Below are 19,020 nucleotides of genomic sequence, written 5' to 3'. Positions count from 1 at the left end.
CCAACCCGAATATCTAGGTAAGTGATCCAATGTTACTCGGTTCAACCCGAACCCAACCTAAGTACATGTGGGTGAATTTTAGCTATGATGTATTGGATATTTCGCTCATCCAAGTTTTCTATATATTTAAATAGTGTATATTGTCTCGGGTTGATCTTTCAGAATAGGGCATGCGCAGTGCGGAACACTACTGAATGAAAAATGCATCAAGTGTAGGAATGCATGATATGCATTTGCTTGATCGATGACGTACGATGGTAGCACGATATGCGATAGGCATCAATATCATTGTTAGTACATCATTGTGTGGTGGCACAGACGTGGAGCGTTGTTCGGTTAAGCAGTGCCAGCAAATCAAAAGATATTGCCTTTAGAGATTTGGTTAAAGACTTCTCGGCTTGCAAGCTTTTCATGCGTAGCGGTTGGATACACGGGGGTGTGTGTAGGTTAGGGCTAATTCCTCAAGGAATCACCTTAGGTAGTTCCAACCGAGTATAATGACTCGGGGCTAGGCGAGTGAATACCTAGGCACCAACGAATGAGTATGGGTGATGCTCTTTTTTATGGTGTTTAATCATCAACTGGTCTTCGGATTAAGGGAGCGCAAGGTCTTGTTCCTTTAATGGCGAGGTTTTGCTATGTCGTGCACATGGAGCTGCAATACGCTTCATGACATACAAGGCAAAGGCGAAGTTTGTGCATCTTTCGAAAGTGATAGCAGGTATGAGATGACTATGCATTAAGCGACATATACTACATGAAATACACATTTGGAAATGCGCTTGATTAGCTTCTGCTAGGCAGCTGTGCACGGGGTGGTGCACAGGGCCAATGAAAATGATTCAGTACATGAAAAAGTGTTGGCACGCGGCCTTTGGCCGTTAAGTTGGCTAGCTTGGCGTATCATGGGTTTGCGAAGCAATCTATGCCTATGATAGAGCAATAGAAAGGCTTGCGATTGTAAGGAAGGATCATTGCGCCTCGCTGACTTATTGAAAAAAAAAAAGCCCGTGACAAATTAGCATCAGAGCAGAAAGATTCATGGAGACCTTATTTTTTATTGTGTGTGACACTGTAGATGACAACGATGATTTATCTTGGTTACATAATTTTGCACAACTTAAGTGTGGTTGGCCGAGCACCAAAGCATGATGTTGGCAAGATGGTATGTGACATCTTGTCGATGTTAAACAGAAGTATAAGGTTGTTGTTCAGTTGGCTAAAGAAATATAGATAAACCAAAGATTTCTACCAGTTGCACGTTAGGCTCACAGGTGGAGCGTGACATTTGCCTTGTGCATGCAATAAATGTACGTTGGATTCAGCTAGATGAATTTGCATCTTTGGGTATGAGAGACTCGACTAAACTTTTAGATTATCTTCCAAGATTGTGGGTCAGCGAAGTGTCCATATTGAGCAAAAGGCTCATTGTTTTGGTCTCTTGAGTTGGCAGATCCTCAACGGATTGTGTGTGCAGAAAAAGTTATTGTTCGTGGCTCGTTGGTTCTTGCAAGAACGTTTTGTTGACTTTGAGAGAGAGTACAACATGCTGGCTTCGGGAGAGGAGTTCTAGTGTTGGGCCAAAGGTGCCCATGTGAGGACAATTTCTCAGAAAGACACTTTGAAGGATAACTTTGGGGTGATACGCAAGAAGGCGTTTCCTACTTGAAGACTACTTTAGATTATTAAAAAACTGCAAGTTGGTGCTTAAGGGAGTTGATATCCCTATGACGCGCATTGGTGGTCGTCTTTATCTGCGAATACCACGAAGGGCTTGAAATTTCCCTTGCTGGGGTTGGAAGGCACCCCAACTATGAGCATCATGACCATAAGTTTGTCATGCGGGCGAGGATGACCTGTTTGTGTTTGTGACTATATTGGGGTCTCACGAGTAGATAATGCTCGATGTTGATAAAGCAGAAGACTGTTGTCTAAGTGATCAAAGATGTGCTAACGGTATGAGACTTAGCATGTTAAAGGTTACAGTGATGGTAAATGCAAACCAGAACAAGTTGAGTAGGCTGGAGAAAAAAAGTAAATCAAAGTATAAAAGGAAAACTGACATATCAGTGAAGACTGTGTTCTTACATGCACCAGCATTGTCGAAGACGACAATGGTTTTGGGTGAGGGAGAATGTTCCGGGCTGATCTTTTAGAATGGAGCATATGCAGTGTAGAGCTCTACTGAGTGAAAAATGCATCATGTGTAGGAACGCACTGTATGCATTCGCTTGATTGATGACGTGCGGTGGTAGCACAACATGCAATATGTATCAGTATCGTCGTTAGTGCATCGTTGTGTGGCGCCACAAACGTGGAGCATTGTTCGGTTAAGCAGTGTCAACGGATCAGAAGATGTTGACTTTGGAGATTTGATTAAGGATCTCTCGACTTGCAAGCTTTTCACGCATAGCGGTTGGACGCACGAGGGTGCGTGTGGATTATGGTTAATTTTCCCAAGAATCACCTAAGGTGGTTCCAATCGAGTATGGTAATTCAGGGCTAGGTGAGTGAATGCCTAGGCCTCAACGAATGAGTCTGGGTAGTTTTCTTCGGTATGGTGTTCAATCATCAACTGGTCTTTGGACTGAGGAGCCACAATGTCTTGTTCTTTCAGTGACAAAGTTTTGTTATGTCGTGCACATGAAGCTGCAATACACTTCATAGCATGCAAGATAAAGACAAAAATTGTGCCTTTTTCAGAAGTGATAGTTGGTATGTGATAACTATGCACTAAGCGACATGGACTACATGGAATGCGTATTTGGAAATGCGCTTGATCAACTTTCGCTAGGCAGTTGTGTATGGAGTGGTGCACAGAGCTAATGAAATTGATTTAGCACATGAAAAGGTGTTGACACACGGTCTTTGGTTGTTAGGCTGGCCAACTTGGTGCATCATGGGATTACAAAACATTCTATGCTCATGACAAAGTGATAGAAAGGCTTGCGGCGATAAGGAAGAGCTGTCGCGCTGCACTGGCTTATTGAAAAAAGTAAGCCTGTAATATATATATCCTTTAAATTATGTTGTAGAAACCAACTTATTCTCATAACCATCCTGAAAAACTTAGTTGTAGGTGTTTTCTGCTTGACCTGATCATCTAGTTATGTTTACTACAAAACATGTTTTGCATTGAATTTATTTAACTCATAAACTTCATTTTATATCATAAAATTTTAATACAATATGAGCCATTTTTTTTCTCTCTCTAAAAACTGCCAAGGCATAATTCTTGCTAAGTAGACTATATAGGATACACCTTTAAGTTCAAAAAAGCAAGCAAACACCAACAATTATGTTTTGTAAGATTGATTAGGATGGTTAAGAGACTAAATTGGCATAAACCTACAAAATCCTCTATGTGAAAATTAGCTTTTGTGGCTATTTTGTTCATTTAAGTTGGTTGAACATTGGTAAATTTAAGGTAAAGAGTTTGCTGCAACATTAATCTTATATATTAAAGGAAAGGGAGTGCTTTTTTCTTAGCCCTCAAAATTGAATGACAACCTGCATTTCCTCCCTATCTTGTTCATCTAATTCTTACTAGATAAGCTGCCCTTCCTTAAGGAGGGGCAAAAGAGAGAGAGAGAGAGAGAGAGAGAGAGAGAGAGAGAGAGAGAGAGAGATGTTTAATTTTAATTGTGGTATGCATGCAAACCATTGTTTGCCCGTTCTTCATACAACAACCATCAAAGTTTTATTCACCTTCCAAAACCAAAAATGGTAGACCAAAAAAAGTCATAAAGAAAACCTTAACTTCTCATAGAAATTTACATTTTTTTCTAGCCTTTGAACAAGTAAAATATATATATATATATACAATTTTGGATCTTTATCTCTTGCTTCAAAAAGACCCTTGTTTGGTTTATTTACCACCATCTCGTCCACTCAATCAGACTTGCATTTGAGTTGCCAAATGACATAATTGTTGGAAAGTGACGCTTTCCTGTCTATGTGAAAAAATAGAGAAAAACACACCACAAAATTATGCCAACGACAAAATTTTATGTGGAAAACCCTTCTAATCGAAGGAAAAAACTACCTTCTAATCGAAGAAAAAAAGTATGGAACAATACTAGTAAAATCCACCAAGTAAAATAATACTAGTACAAGAGATCGTCTTGAGCCAATATGGCATCTAGGATGTATAAGATGATAGAATAAGAGACAGTTCCGAGTTAATATGACATAAAAAATTTATAAGAGGAATAATCTCAATCACGATATTTTCAAGATAAGATCAACCTTATCCCCAGCATCGATCTTCACATAATTGCTGGTTGATGGGTGGTGCTTGGCCTTTTAATACCCAAGCTACCAACACAAGCCCTCTCTCTCTCTCTGGCTGATGATATGAATAGATCCCTTTAATAATTTATTTATATAACTATGTGAACTGAGTTTAATAGGGTTTAACGAGCTTATCTGAGCCGGACTCTTCAAGCTTAGTTTATTTATTTTTTCGAACAAGTTTGAGACGATCTTAAATGGGTCAAACCCGGACTAGCTTGGTTCGTTGTGCATCCCTAATTAAGACATCTAAAATTTTCCTTTTATGCTTTCACTTTTTTTTTTATTATTTATAACCCAAAGAAATTACACCCAACACAAAGATCTAGTCATGCTGGCTCGATCTACCGTACTTGTGATAGTTATGCCAATGACATAAAACTCTAAGTCTAGGACCCTGTTCAAGCTTGGCTTATTTATTTTTTCTTTGACCCGAGCTTAAACCAGTCAAGCCCAAACTAGCTGGGCTCGTTCTGCATCCCAAATTAAGACATCAAAAATTTTCTTTTTATTCTTTCAATTTTTTTTTTTATTTATAACCCAAAGAAATTGCACCCAAGACAAAGATCTAGTCATGCTGGCTCGGTCTAAGGTACTTGTGATAGTTATGCCAATGACATAAAACTCCAAGTCTTGGGGCCTCACACCTAGGGCTTAACATTGGACATCAGCTTGCATAGAGGGATGACTCCTATGAGCATTGAACCTTGGTTGTCTGTCTAATAGCCAAGGCACCACCCCACTACGCCAACCCAAACTAGTTTTTTCGTGCTTTCAATTAGTATTTATGTTTTGATTCCTACTTTCCCACACTACTCGTTCGTAAGAAGGGGTTGTTTTCTAGTTGTTTTACTAGAAAGTAGTATATCTCTTGTCATAAAAAAAAGATTTATCAAATTTTTCTTTTCCCTCACAACCTGGAATTGACAATCTTAGTTCTCTATAGTTAACGAGGATGTCAATGCGTTAATGGCTGTTTAGTAAAGTTTGGTTTCTAGATAAAATCAAATTGGATTCAGAACTGGATCCTTAGTGAAATTTTACTCTCTAAAGGGAGGTATTAGAGAGACACATATATCGGTATGTTTGATAGCTTGAGATAGGTTGGACGAAACGAACTACCAAATAGACAAAACACACATTAGTAACAACTATACTCAATCCAACATTTATTTCGACCCTATACACGGAAGTTGTGTTTCTTATATTCATTGTTTGATTTAAGTTGTGCAAACAACTTGGACACACATGGATACATGGTCAAATAACTTTGTTTTGAATCATACTACCCGATCCGCCTCACCATTATCCATGTTTCGAAATCGTTATTATGGATTTTAGCCTCAGATATAGATCTCAAATTGGATTTAAAAAACTAAAATATGTTTATAATTTGAATAATTTGAGAAAAATAAGAATTGATATTTTTTGATATATATAAATGCTTTAACGGTGTCATATTGGATCTAATTATGAAAGTTTATAAAAAATATATGAATTTTAACCCTAAATATGGATCTCAAACTAGATCCATGTAAAAAATATTTAAATTTTAAGTAATTTAAGAAAAATAAAAATTCATAAATTTTTTTATACAAATACAAAAACTATAAATAAATTCTAAAACCCTAAAGTGGAAGAACATAAATAATAAACAAAACAAAAAATCCTAAATTACAAGAACAATAAACTATAAATAGGCCATAAAATAAAAAAACCACAAATAAACTATAATGAAAATATAACAAACCCTAATAAAAAATAAAAAACAATCCTAATCAAATACAAGAAAAGCCTTAATCAAATTAACTATAAAAAATTATAAATAAATAAAAAACCCATAAATTACAAAAAAAGTAAATCATAAATTCAAACCCTAACCAAAGAAATTCAAAGAAAAACAACCCTAATCAAATCTAAGAAAAACTATAATAAAATTAACTATAAGAATTTTTAATTAAAAATGTTTGATTCAAACCCTAATCAAAGAAAAAATCCTTAATAAAAAAAAGACCCTAATCAAAGAAAATATTTGATTTAGAACCATAATCAAAGAAAAAAATATAAGAAAAAGATCAAAGAAAAAGATAAAAAAGAAAGAGAAGAGAGAGAGAGAGAGAGAGAGAGAGAGAGAGAGAGAGAGAGAGAGAGAGAGAGAGAGGAACAAAAAAGAAGAAAAAGGAAGAGCAGCCTTTCATCGTGGCTTCGCTGCCGGCCTCGCTGCTGGACTCTGTTCAGCCGCTGCACCGGAGAGAGAGAGAGAGAGAGGGGGGGGGGGGGGGGGGTTAGGGTTCCGGGGTCGGGAGGGGGAGATAATAAGCTTGAATGCTAATTCGACTAAAGGCACACCCATTTAATCAGATATAATAATACCCACATTCGAGCCGAAATCTGACCCATTTACATTGCTAAGATCGAATTCCAATTCCAATTCCAATTTTCCAAACAAACTCTTAAGTGCTGATGCAAAGTCAACCAAGTCAAAGGATTGAAAGCGACCAGGACTGACCGACAGTAAAAATCGTAAGGATGGGCTGGCGTTCCTCAAACCTTAATTAGTATTTATGTGTGCATATATACCATAATTAATATTTATGTATACGTATACACAAATGAGAGAGATACGGATACTGGTATAGTAAGTAATACATAGAGAGAAATAGTGAAATACATATACGGATACAGTAAGGAATACATGGGAGGAAGGGAGCCGTTGGAAACCGATGGGGGTGGGCCTAGGGGCTGCAACAGTTCGGGTCAGGGTTGATTCAGACTTGCCCATATAACTAATAATCGGGTTTGAATTTCGTCCTGTCACATAAATAATCCCAAAAGCCAGGTCCAGTACCCGGAAAAAATCATGACCCAAATATGACCCACATAGCTTGGGTCCGATTTGGGTCGACCCAAACTATGCCCATACACCAAAAATTTGAGTTTGGGTCGGGGGTACATGGTGGACATATGATAGAGACTGGTCCAGTTGACAGCCTAAGTGGGCCATTCTCAAACGCGTAAATCAGATTTTGTCTTACAGCGGCTACTTCCTTCGTGTTTTACATACACATGCATATAAATACACATGCATATACATATATGTACATACATACATATGTGAATGGATAGATGATGGACAGGTAGCCATGCATGCGTTAGTGCATGGATGGTTGAGGAAAAGCTCACAGGGAGGGAGAAAGGAAGAGAGGGAGCTCTCGACAGAGAGAGAGAGAGAGAGAGAGAGAGAGAGAGAGAGTGTGGTGGGTCCCTTTGTACTGGTGATTGACCCCTTCTGCCTGCCTGTCTGTCTGCCCTCTACCCCGACTCTGCTGCCCCCTCCCCTCCCCTCCTTTTCTCTTTTCTTTATTGATTGATTTGCATGAACCGAACGGGGGCCTAAAAAGGAGGACTTATGTCTGGGGTCTGCGGCTGCCTTCCTTTGGTGGTAAGCAATCCGTGGATATCGTTTTCTCTCATTTCTTGTGATCGAATCGAAGAAGAAATTGTAAAAGAAAGAAAGAGATTTTGTTGGTTTTTTCATTTATAAAAAAGAAAAAAGAAAAGAGAATTTGTTGGGTTTCCTCCTTTCGGTTTGTGTTTCCCCCCTTTTTGTCCACTTTGGTTTATCTGAAAATCATGAGTTCATCTACCTTCTGCGTGTTTAGGAATTGGAATCATATGAATCATACAGAAGATTGGTTTGTTTGATTATTAAAGATTCAAGATTTCTGTTAGTTTTAGGACTCTTGATAATTTCTGATCCGTAATCTTCAATTTCTGTATATTGTGTTCCTTTTTTTTCCCTTTTTTTTGGGTTTATATTTTGGTTGATTGCCAGTGGGAAAGTTTCACAAAATTTTTAATTCCCGAGTTATGTGATTATTGAAAATTTGGGGTCCATAAGGATTTTTTTTTGTTTTTTTTCTCGCTGAGTTATTGAGAATAGATTGAAAATGATGTCTGTAGTAGGAAAGTGGATTGTTTCTTAAATTGAGAGCGTGTTGTGGGATGTGGGGATCGCTTCTTGTATTGATTGGAGTCGATTGTAGGCTATTTAGGATAGAAATGTTTACAACGCTTCATGTTTGTGTTCCAGATTTAGAAAATATCGATTGTGTGCACCGTTACCGGTTTCTATGATCAACGAGTAGATAGGATCTGTGTGGAATTTGATTGGAATGGCAAAAATCAAGTTTCCCAAATCTGTATGGAGTAAGAAGGGTCAAGGACTGAAGAAGAGATTTATCTAATTCCTTGTGCAACAATGATCAGCTCAAAAAGTTCGCTTTCAAGTTACGCAAGCTGTGCATCGAGCTTTGGTAATTTAGGTTTTCTTTTAAGATCAACTGATTGTTACATCCACAACGAGGATATATGTATAGCCTCATGTGAGAATTGTGTAGAAATTCATCTCCTTGTTCTTGCTGTTTCAGGTGAGCTCCCTGTGGATCTGATCTCACGGTTCAGGTATAGGGGGTTTCTTTAACAGCGCATAGTCTTTCTAATTTTGGCGTGCCGATACTCGGTTTTCTTCCTTCATTGTTTGGTTATATTTATGATTTGATCATATATCCTTCCCTTGGTGGTTGATCTAGTATGGAGGATGGAGAAGCAGGTTCTCAGGAGTTGTCAGACCAAGAGTTCCTCAGTAGTTCAAATCGGGGGCACTCAGAAGAGCAGCTGTATGAAGGGCATGTTATTCGGGAAAACTCTGATGCTGCAAGCTCGTCAGCAGCTATGGATATGACCGACTCCGTGTCAAAGTCAAGAGGTATGGAACATGCTGAAGATTGTAATGAAGCAAATTCTTCGCGCTCTCGTAATCATACAGCTGCTGAAGGACAATCTGTAAGGCCTGAGGAGGAGTCGGATGGAACGGAGGGTAGTAATCGAGGGATCCTTGGGCCTTTTGGTGTCAGGGAAGAGATAGAGGTTCCTCCATTGTTCGATTTTAGAAGTGATGATAAATTCATTTGGATTCCACCTGACCCTGAAGACCAGGAGGATGAAATGGGAATGAGTGTGACCCGTAACGATGATGATGATGATAACTACAATGGTACTTGTGGAAAATGGGACGACAGTAGCCCCCTAGGCAACCTTAGCATGAAATATAGTAACGGCTACCGAAGTAAGGAGGAAAGGCATAAGGTGATGGTAGAGGTTATGAATGGGCATTTCCGGGCACTTGTAGGCCAACTTCTTATATCTGAGGGTATTCCATTGAATAGCAGTGCAGGCAACGACTGGTTGGATATAGTTACTTCTCTGTCATGGGAGGCTGCAGTTCTGGTTAAGCCCGATGCAAATGAAGGAAGAGAAATGGACCCTGGTTGCTATGTGAAGGTGAAATGTATTGCCTCAGGTCTTCCGAGTCAAAGGTAGGTTAATTAGCTCATTTTATCTGAAAATTTGCCTGGATCACCAATATGGGCCGGTCACTTATTTATGACATTTCCTTTGGTCCAGTCAACTGATCAAGGGCCTCGTCTTTAAGAAGAATGCTGCACATAAGCATATGCCAACTACAGTAAAAAATCCTAGGTTGCTGTTGATTCGTGGGATGCTTGGACAAGGTGCCAATGGGTTATCATCTTTCAATTCCCTTAAGGATCAGGTATGTTCCTTTCTTTGTTCTCTTGCTCTGTGGTGCGAATATTCCATGTGGATATCTCACGACTTTCTGCTTATACAAACAGGAGAAGGATGATCTTAAATCAGTAACTGAAATGATGGAGTTATGTCATCCTCATGTTGTGCTTGTGGAGAAGAATGTCTCTCGGGATGTGCAGGAGTCTCTCTTGAAAAAGGGAATAACATTGGTCTTGGACATGAAGCTTCCACGTCTACAACGCATTGCTCGCTGTACCGGCTCACAGATTTTTTCATCTGCTGATAAGAACTTGGATATCAAGGGTTGTGATCTATTCCACATTGAAAAGGTTATGGAAGAACATGAAATTGGTGGGGAAGGTGGCAAACCACCAAAGAAGACCTTGATGTTCTTTGAGGGTTGTCCAAGACCACTGGGCTGTACGGTATGTCTGAGATGAATATCTTCTGACTCATACTCTGATTTTCTTCTTGCATCTATACGTGTTTCTATTTCAGTTCTGTTTCTGTAGATGTTATATATAGTTCAGCTTTTGTTTGCAATGAACTATATCAGCTATGTGGGGGTTCCCTTTATACATTTTTGCTTTTCTTCTACTCTATTTCTGTTTCTGTAGCTATGGTATTATTTGAGGCTTTTGTGTGCAACAAGCTTTGACAATTACCATATATAAGTGTTCTCTCTGTCCATTTTAGTGATTTCTTTTTGGTTATTTGCTTCTTTTTTTACGTCTATTTTCTTTTTTCTTCATCTTTTGGTTCTTTGTTTTCATGTGAGAGGAGCGTGATGGAATACCTGATATTTCTGTTTGCGAATTCTTTTCTGATCCATTGTTGTTCTTTCCTTTTTTATTCCATTTAGCAGTACAGTATCTGCTACTACGTTGTACAAGTCTTTCTGTTTGGTCTAGTGTGGTGGATATTTGTAACTTGTAATTTAAACAACAGTGGGGTTGAATTTTATTGCCGGATTGGTGGGCGACACTATCTTAATACAGAGTTCTTGTCCTGCTGGTTCACCACCAACGTGCCCATTACAAAGCAAAAAGAAAAGTGTAACATTTCTGACTTCTAGTGTTTAACTTTAACTTCAAGGCATGGAAATAATGAACTTCACTTTGTGAGGTTTTGACTAGAGTGGATAACTATTGTTACCCACTGAATTTCATATTTTATTTATTACTGATGATGTGAAAAGGCTTTTTTTTTTTTTTTGGTTAAGGAAGCAGCTAGCTACTCTACATTGTGGACGGCAGATTGTTTTTTCATGTGGATTGTGAGGCATGTCTGGAAGACGTAGTTATGTATTCTTCTTACTAGAAGCGACTTGCTACAGATTGATGATATAAAATATTTATTGAAATGATAAAATCAGTGTAAAAGTTGAGCTGGACACGGTATTGCCAGAATGTGGAAGATGATGTAATGAATCATGCATCTCCATGTGTGGGACTGGGAATATTGTCCACGGGTCCCTTGGTTCGAGTCTATGTAAAGGTGCATCATCTTATGACTGGAATAACATGTTATCTCTCCATTGACACTGCTATTCTGATTTCTCACTTAAGCCAAATGTTTCTCTTGAGTTACTAACCCTGATGAATTGCCATCTGATTGGTCCAATACAAAGTGTATAAGCAAAAGTAACAGTCCAAGTGGATGGTCTATGTGGCCAAACCAAATGTTGTCTCTGTAGGGCCTTCCTAGTAGCAGTCGGTATTTCATCTGCTCCTTTTGTCTGTCCTAATGTAAGCCACTGGCTGGATGAAGTAACAGCCTCAATGTTATGGAGCTCCTGGATGGTTTCTAACCAAAAGCTTCCTGCTAAGGAAAGTAACAGGTCTGATTGATGATTAAATGCTGCAGAAAGCTTCTCAAGAGATTCTTCCTAACTTTATTATCCAATAGAGAATAGAGCCTTAGCATAAATATCTTTTATATTAAGAGTTTAACACAGCATCTTCTAGAAAAATCAGCATTATTTCCAAAATTGCTTACAATGTGTATTCTCTTCAGAGATAAACAATACCAAACCATAGTCACAAATATCGGTATCGGCTATATCTCGGCGAGGCTACTTCTCGCAATATTATAGGTTTGGTGATAAATCTTGGAAAAATCTTGGAGCTTAAAAAATATAAAAAATAAGTAATAAAATATCATGTTTAGACAAAAAATACATAAATAATAAAAGAAATAAGTAAAAAATGTAAAAGAAATAAGAAAAACATATTTAAAATATAAAAAAACAGTAAAACTAATTGATAATATCGCAATATTATCAAATTGGCAATATTTTCAAAATACCATGATATTTTACCTACATTATCGTTTGCTGAATTTACAACGATAACATTGCGATATTTTGAAAATATCGCCGATATCTGTGGCTATAGACCAAGCTAATGTTTATAGTTCAGTTGTCTAATGTGGTGCACTGCAATTATTCCTTACTCTCTACTAGTCTACTTTCGGTCCAAAGGTTTACATCCAATTCTTTTTAGATATTCCCCCCCCCCCCCCCCCCCCAAAAAAAAAAAAAAAAACATAAGACTTCTAGAAGCCATTCATCTTGTGATTACAGTCCCCAGGACTATGTGAGGATGAGACATAAGATGCAGATTATTGGATCATGGACCGCAAGGTACTTGGAGACCCTATACCCAGGTTATGGTCATTAGTCCAACATGATTAAGTGCATGGTATATATATATATATATATATAGATAGATAGGGATTACATTTGGTTATCTTGCCATTACCTACAAATGAGTTTTCTTTTTCAATTTTTGTTGTTTTTTCATGAAACTAACCTTATAGATGTGATCTACATGTTTAGATTAGTGGGAATTGGCTCTTAGATTGTCCGATTACGACACATAGGTAGTTTTTTATAAGGCTTAAAAAATCAACGGCCTACAAAGTGTGATACTTTTCCGGGTCATAAAACTGTGTTTTTTTCATAAAAAAAAACATGACCCAAAAGCCGGTTCCCACTAATTTGAACATGTTGAATCCATCCATGAGGCTGGATTGGAACAAAACAACCTGCGCCATGCAGATCCATAGGCATTTGTACGTAATGGCACCCCCCCCCCCCCCCCCACACACACATATATATATATATATATATATATTGGGAAAATATTGGTTGCCCTTGAGTTTACCATACCCCTTAGTAGAAACTGTCCGTTCTTTCACATTCTCTTGATTTGTTTGTGAATCAAGCCCTACAAATATGATCTATACGGTTTGTTTAGTCAAGAACATGTGATCTTGTTGTATAAGCAGATTTTCTGAGGGTTGAAATTCAATGGTCTACAATGTATCCAAATTTCAATAGTAAGAAAATCGTATTTCTACAATGAAACCACCTGATCCAAAGTGCATTTCCTATTAAATGGACCATGCTGAACACATTCATGGAGTCAAATCGACCAAGTGGAGCTCACACCTGTCAGATTCAGCTAGAGAGTACCATACCCTTAGAGTGTAAACAATAATTTTCCATATATATATATGTATGTATGTATACACTTATTACAAGGACTTGCATATTGATGGAGGATGGGAAGAATAACAGTTTAGTTTTGCACTCTATGAAGTGTTTCAAGAGCTTATTTAAATAATTGCTGGTAATCATCTTTCTACTTCATCTTTTCATGCATGTTATTGGTTGTCGATATTAACCTTGTAGATTCATCTGCATAAAATTTCAGGTCAACTGGTCTGAAGAGAATTTATTACTTGTTCATGTTATGCTTTATAAAAGAACATAAACAAAAGTGAAATTAAGAATATGATGGCTGATTTAAAATCTAAAGTACCATGTTCAAATCTTTCTCTAACAAAATTTTGCTAAAGTTATTGCCTCTGTCTTGTGATATGTTAGCAGTAGATTACTATCAAGGAAAATTAGAAAAGCATAGAACAAACTTTTTTTTTATCTAGTTTCCCTTTTATTGTAGCAGTTATATTGTTCTTTAGAAGCGATAGATTGGAGTGTCTATATACAGAAGATTTATAGCACAAAATGGTACATATTGATACTGATTCGTTTTCATAGGCCAAAGTGTCTATATTTCCATTACTGAATCTATTTGGTGAAATAACTAAAGTCCTTAAATTGCATTTATATCTACTGTGGTGCTATCCTGTTAGTAGCTTGTATATGAATTGATTATTTTGCTGTGATTTCAGATCTTGTTGAAGGGAGCTAATGGTGGTGATCTGAAAAAGATTAAACAGGTGATTCATTATGCTGTTTTTGCAGCATATCATTTAATCTTAGAAACTTCATTCCTTGTGGATCAGCGGGCAATTTTTCCTAGCATTGTTCCTACTCCAGCCACACTCAGTTCACTGGAAATTGAACAAATTGATGGATCTGTGTCCAGAATCAAGGAAAAAAATGGTTCACAAGCAAATAATCGTAGTGATCAAGGATCCTCAGACAAGTTCCCCAAGGAGGGTGTGGTTCATGATGTTGATAAAAGTTTAGAAGACAGATCTGAATTCTCTGGTTCCATCTCCCTCTCTGAGAATCCGATGACTCTTCATGACAATACAACAAGAAATGAGGACAACAATTCTGAGGAAGCCATGGTATTTGAATCTTATGTTCCATTAATGCTTCCGAAGCAGTTATTCTCCTCACTCTCTGCATCTCTAAGGAAGGTTCTGGTAGAAAGCTTTCCTGCTGTTTCTCACTCTTCATACCAATCGGTTTCTTCATATTTTGGGTTAAGGGACAAGGAATTTGGAACTTTAAGTGGTGCTGGTGCTCCTCCTCTTTATTTATCTGACAATATTCTTATATCAGAAATGGATGCAAGAGTTGAGGTTAATGAAGAGAAGCTAAATAATGGGACTCATAACAGTGAAAAGCCTGAGTTAAATTCAGTTTCCACTGATTTTAAATTAAACAACATCTTCAGTGACTCTGAAGTGGCACAGAAACATTCTGTTAAACCTGCACTGGATCCTCAAAGCATTTTGATTTTGCGCTCTAGCTATTGCATCTCAAAGGAAAGCGTATGCGAGAGGAGCCATCTTTCTCGCATAAAGTACTATGGGAATTTTGACAAGTCTCTTGGAAGATTTTTGCGCGACAACCTGCTCAGTCAGGTCATTTGAATGCTTACTATTTTGAAAACATTTATTTGTTTTGTTGTTCTTTTCATTCGCTCAAGTTAGTAAAAGAAGTAATTCATATATTTAGCACTTGTTATTATGGCCAGGCACATCGTTGTTCCACATGTGGTGAAGCCCCATATGGGCATGTTTACTGGTATACCCACCAGAATGGAAGGCTAACAGTTCTTGTCAAGCAACTCCCCCAGGACTGCCAGTTACCTGGCCAAGAAGAAGGGAAACTTTGGATGTGGACCAGGTGTTTAAAATGTGATAGGAAGAACCGTATCTCCAAGCCAACACCAAGAGTGGTGATGTCGGCTGCTGCTCATGGTTTATCATTTGGGAAGTTCTTGGAACTAAGCTTTGCCAACCACTCTGTGTCTGATAGGCTCGCCAGCTGTGGGCATTCTCTTAACAGGGATTGCCTCCGTTTCTATGGGTAATGATAATTTTGATTTTGTTTTCGATTTCATTATATCATTAATCCAACTATTGCCAAGTGGAATCAGTTAGTTACACCTGGTTCTGTTTGTTTGTTTGGCAGGTTGGGTCCCTTGGTGGCAATGTTCAGTTATTCGACTGTGGAAATATACAGTGTACAAATGCCCCCACCTCTTATTGATTTCTATGATCAAAATGGAAAAGAGTGGTTTGAGAATAAAGTCAAAGATGTATGCTATTAAGCTTTTAAAATATTTAATTAGCTAAATTTTGTGTTTAAGATAATATGACTACCTAAGTTTGTCTGTTGTCAGGTCCTGGAAAAGGGGCGCATGTTATTTGCAGAAGTCAAAAAATTGATACAGACAGGAGAGATTGAACTTTTCGGTTCTACTATGGATAAGTTTCTTAAATTTCCTATTCCAGTAAAAGACTTCACTGATCTAGAGGAGATGTTGAGGGAGGAGATATCTGATTTTGAGGTTAGTGTGAATTTATGAGTCTGCTTTTGTCTATCATCTATCAGTGTCTTGTTTGATTTAGAATAAAAACTTATGGTCCTTTTCCCCCCCATTTTTCTGGTTTGTGTTTTCAATGATGCAGACAACTTTGCAGAGTGTTATAAGTAAATCTTGGCAGTCAGGCCAGACTATTCATGAGATGCTTCATTTGAATAATTTGGTGCGCGAACTTCTGCTAGAATCATACATTTGGGACCAGCGTTTACAGTATTTGGCTTTGTATTGTCACACAAAGAAAAAGGCTCAGAAAACAGAGAATCTTACTCATGCAGATCTGTTAGGAGTAAAAGGAAGTGGCAATGAGAACAAGCCAGATGATGATAACTTGCCTGTAAATGGTTATGCATCTTTATCTTATGATTCAAACCACGTGCCGGTGCATCTTGAAAGAATTGGATTGGAAAAAACGGTCTCTCAACCATGCTTTCAGGATGCAAATGGAGTTAAAGATGCTCATGATTTACAGCTGCCTGCTGGTGATATATTTGTTCAACCTTTACAGACAGAAAGCTGTTCTGAATCTGACTGTGCGATTTTAAATGCTGGGGCTTGTAACTGCACATCTGAAACCAGTTCAATTGAGAAGATCCATGCAGAATCAAGTAGTGATGGTCTGGTGAAATGCCTGGACTACAAGGGGTTTCAAGATTCTGTTGATGAACGTCAATTTGCTGGTCTTTCTAATGGTTCTTCTGTTATTCCATGGAATATTGAAGTCCATCACGAAAATTACTTGCCTGTTGCTGACCATCCAAAGATAGACACAGCTTCTGGTGCTTCTGAAGAGACATCTATTGATATAGCCATGGAGTCGGATATCAATGACATACAGAAAAAGACTTCCTCGACGTTGGAGTGTGCTTCTTCAGCTTCTGCACTTGAGAAACCATCTTCTATCATGCCTTCAGATAAAAACTCACAGTTTGATAACTTTGAGGACCCTGAAAGATGGGTTTGGCTTCCATTTTCAGAATCTCGTAAGGCATTCAGGAAGGACCTTCAGAGAGGCTATTCACTGAAGTTTGACTTCATCAGACATTATACTCCTCTATACCTCTCCACAGCCAGACAGTTCATCATGGAAGAGGCGACCAGATTGCACTTCCCAGTGGGCGTGGAGGACAATATTGTGTCTGTCTATGAGGATGAATTGACAAGCATCATTGCATGTGCTCTGGCTTTATTGCATGATAAATCTGAGCCATTAAAAAGTGCAGTTGATGAATCACCAAAGAACACAGATGGAGAACACGGTAATGGTGATGTACAGAATGGTCTGTTCATCGGTGATAGTATGGTTCTAAGATCATGGTCTTCAGGGGTTTCTTGTGCTACATCAGAGGGGCATCAAGAGGGTAACACCTCATCTGAAGAACTTTCTGCTTCTGGTTTTGAGAGTACATCGTCTGTGAATCCTTTGTTATATTCAAAGGATCTGCATCCAGAGATCTTTCTAGGGAATGACAAATCAGCGACAAAGGGAAAATATTCAGTAGTTTGTGTCTATGCACAGCAATTCTATGCACTTCGAAAAAGATGCTGTCCTGCTGAACTTGATTACATCTCTTCCCTTAGTCACTGTAGGAAGTGGGACGCCGAAGGTGGAAAGAGTAAAGCTTTCTTTGCAAAGACATTGGATGATAGGTTCATAATAAAACAAGTGAAGAAGACTGAATTTGATTCATTTTTGAAGTTTGGACCTGAATATTTCAAATATATCTCGCAATCCTTGAACTCAAGGAGCCAAACATGTCTTGCAAAGATTCTTGGAATATATCAGGTTAAAACTGCTATTTTTGCTTCAATCTTCAAATAAAAGTAAATCATCTTGTGATTTGTAATGTCTACTTCTGAATTTAATGTTGCAGGTAAATGTAAGGCAACCAAAAGGAGGCAAAGATTTAAGAATGGACGTGATGGTTATGGAAAATCTCCTCTTCGGCCGAAATGTTTCTCGTAAGTATGATCTTAAAGGAGCTCTTTATTCTCGATACACTTCAAATGCAAAGGGAACGGAAAAAGTCCTTCTAGATCAGAACTTAATGGAGGACATTCGTACCACTCCCTTATTCGTGGGAAGAAAAGCCAAGCATCTTCTGCAACGGGCTATTTGGAATGACACAGCTTTTCTTACTGTGAGTGCTATCTTCACATCAATCATTGTGGTTACATGCACACACACACACTGAGTTTCTGGTTTCAATATTTATGCACATGTTTCTGATAAATGCAGTCTATCAATGTCATGGATTACTCGTTGCTTGTCGGAGTGGACACTCAACGTCATGAACTTGTACTTGGGATCATTGATTATATGCGGCAGTACACCTGGGACAAGCATCTGGAGACATGGGTTAAGACTTCTCTAGTTGTTCCCAAAAATTCACTGCCTACAGTTATTTATCCTAAAGAGTACAAGAAAAGGTTTAGGAAGGCCATGTCTACCTACTTCTTAACGGTTCCTGATCCTTGGTGTGCTGAGCAAATTAGAGGTTCTTGTGATGATGGCAGTGATGATTCTTCTCACTGAATGGGAAATTGTAGAAGTCAAAGTTTTCTATGAGCCTGAGTTCCACCTGGTCAATCTGAAAAGCAGGCTGTTTCGACATACTTGGGTTATTTTCACATACTATTCTTTTTGTTGATCTTGTAAGGCATGTACAGATCCGTTGTATCCCCATGTCTCAGCGTTTTTTATAAGCACAGTCCAGGGGATCGTACTGTTAGTCATACTTTAGTGAGGGTTGTTGATTCTTGAATTATGTTATTTTGCAAAGCAGTTGTATAGAATTGTTATCAAAAGAATCTTGACCAATGTAATTCTTTTTCTTTTAAGAAATCTAGGCATGAAAGTTTATTCAGCAGAAGTTCCTTTCCATATACTGGATATGCTCAGTAATCTTGTTAATGTACACAGTACTTGGCTCCACTAGGAGTCAGGATCAGAATGGATACATTCAGGCAGATCTGCATAATTAGCTTCTATAGTTTAAACAAGAGGTAAAGTGCTCTTCCCATC

The 19,020-nt window shown here is 38.1% G+C and overlaps 1 protein-coding gene and 1 long non-coding RNA gene across 2 annotated transcripts; both read left to right on the top strand.

The window, feature by feature from the left end:
- The first annotated feature begins 7,419 nt into the window (after positions 1–7,419).
- LOC149838327 (putative 1-phosphatidylinositol-3-phosphate 5-kinase FAB1D) lies at positions 7,420–18,868 on the top strand. The gene is made up of 13 exons (XM_090006519.1): positions 7,420–7,735; positions 8,387–8,609; positions 8,724–8,757; positions 8,886–9,671; positions 9,760–9,907; positions 9,990–10,328; positions 14,104–15,030; positions 15,144–15,478; positions 15,584–15,710; positions 15,795–15,962; positions 16,084–17,781; positions 17,870–18,136; positions 18,235–18,868. Exons 2-13 carry the CDS (start codon positions 8,555–8,557, stop codon positions 18,529–18,531), a joined length of 5,181 nt encoding a protein of 1,726 aa, XP_089862645.1. The 5' UTR covers positions 7,420–7,735; positions 8,387–8,554; the 3' UTR covers positions 18,532–18,868.
- On the top strand, positions 10,340–12,051 carry LOC149838328 (uncharacterized). The gene is made up of 2 exons (XR_016431953.1): positions 10,340–10,958; positions 11,130–12,051. It is a non-coding gene; the product is annotated as an uncharacterized LOC149838328 (long non-coding RNA).
- Positions 18,869–19,020: the final 152 nt, after the last annotated feature.

This window comes from Nuphar pumila, chromosome 5 (genome assembly GCF_984573655.1).
Source record: "Nuphar pumila chromosome 5, dmNupPumi1.hap1.1, whole genome shotgun sequence".
Classification (NCBI taxonomy): domain Eukaryota; kingdom Viridiplantae; phylum Streptophyta; class Magnoliopsida; order Nymphaeales; family Nymphaeaceae; genus Nuphar; species Nuphar pumila.
The sequence above is the reverse complement of the archived record's forward strand: the minus strand, read 5'-3'. Positions and strand labels throughout refer to the sequence as shown.

Excerpts from the sequence above, each read along its gene's own strand:
- LOC149838327 (XM_090006519.1), top strand. The coding sequence starts at position 8,555 with ATGATCAGCTCAAAAAGTTCGCTTTCAAGTTACGCAAGCTGTGCATCG. Across the intron at positions 8,610-8,723 it reads AAGCTGTGCATCGAGCTTTG|GTGAGCTCCCTGTGGATCTG; the intron begins GTAATTTAGGTT and ends TTGCTGTTTCAG. Across the intron at positions 15,963-16,083 it reads AGGAGATATCTGATTTTGAG|ACAACTTTGCAGAGTGTTAT; the intron begins GTTAGTGTGAAT and ends TCAATGATGCAG.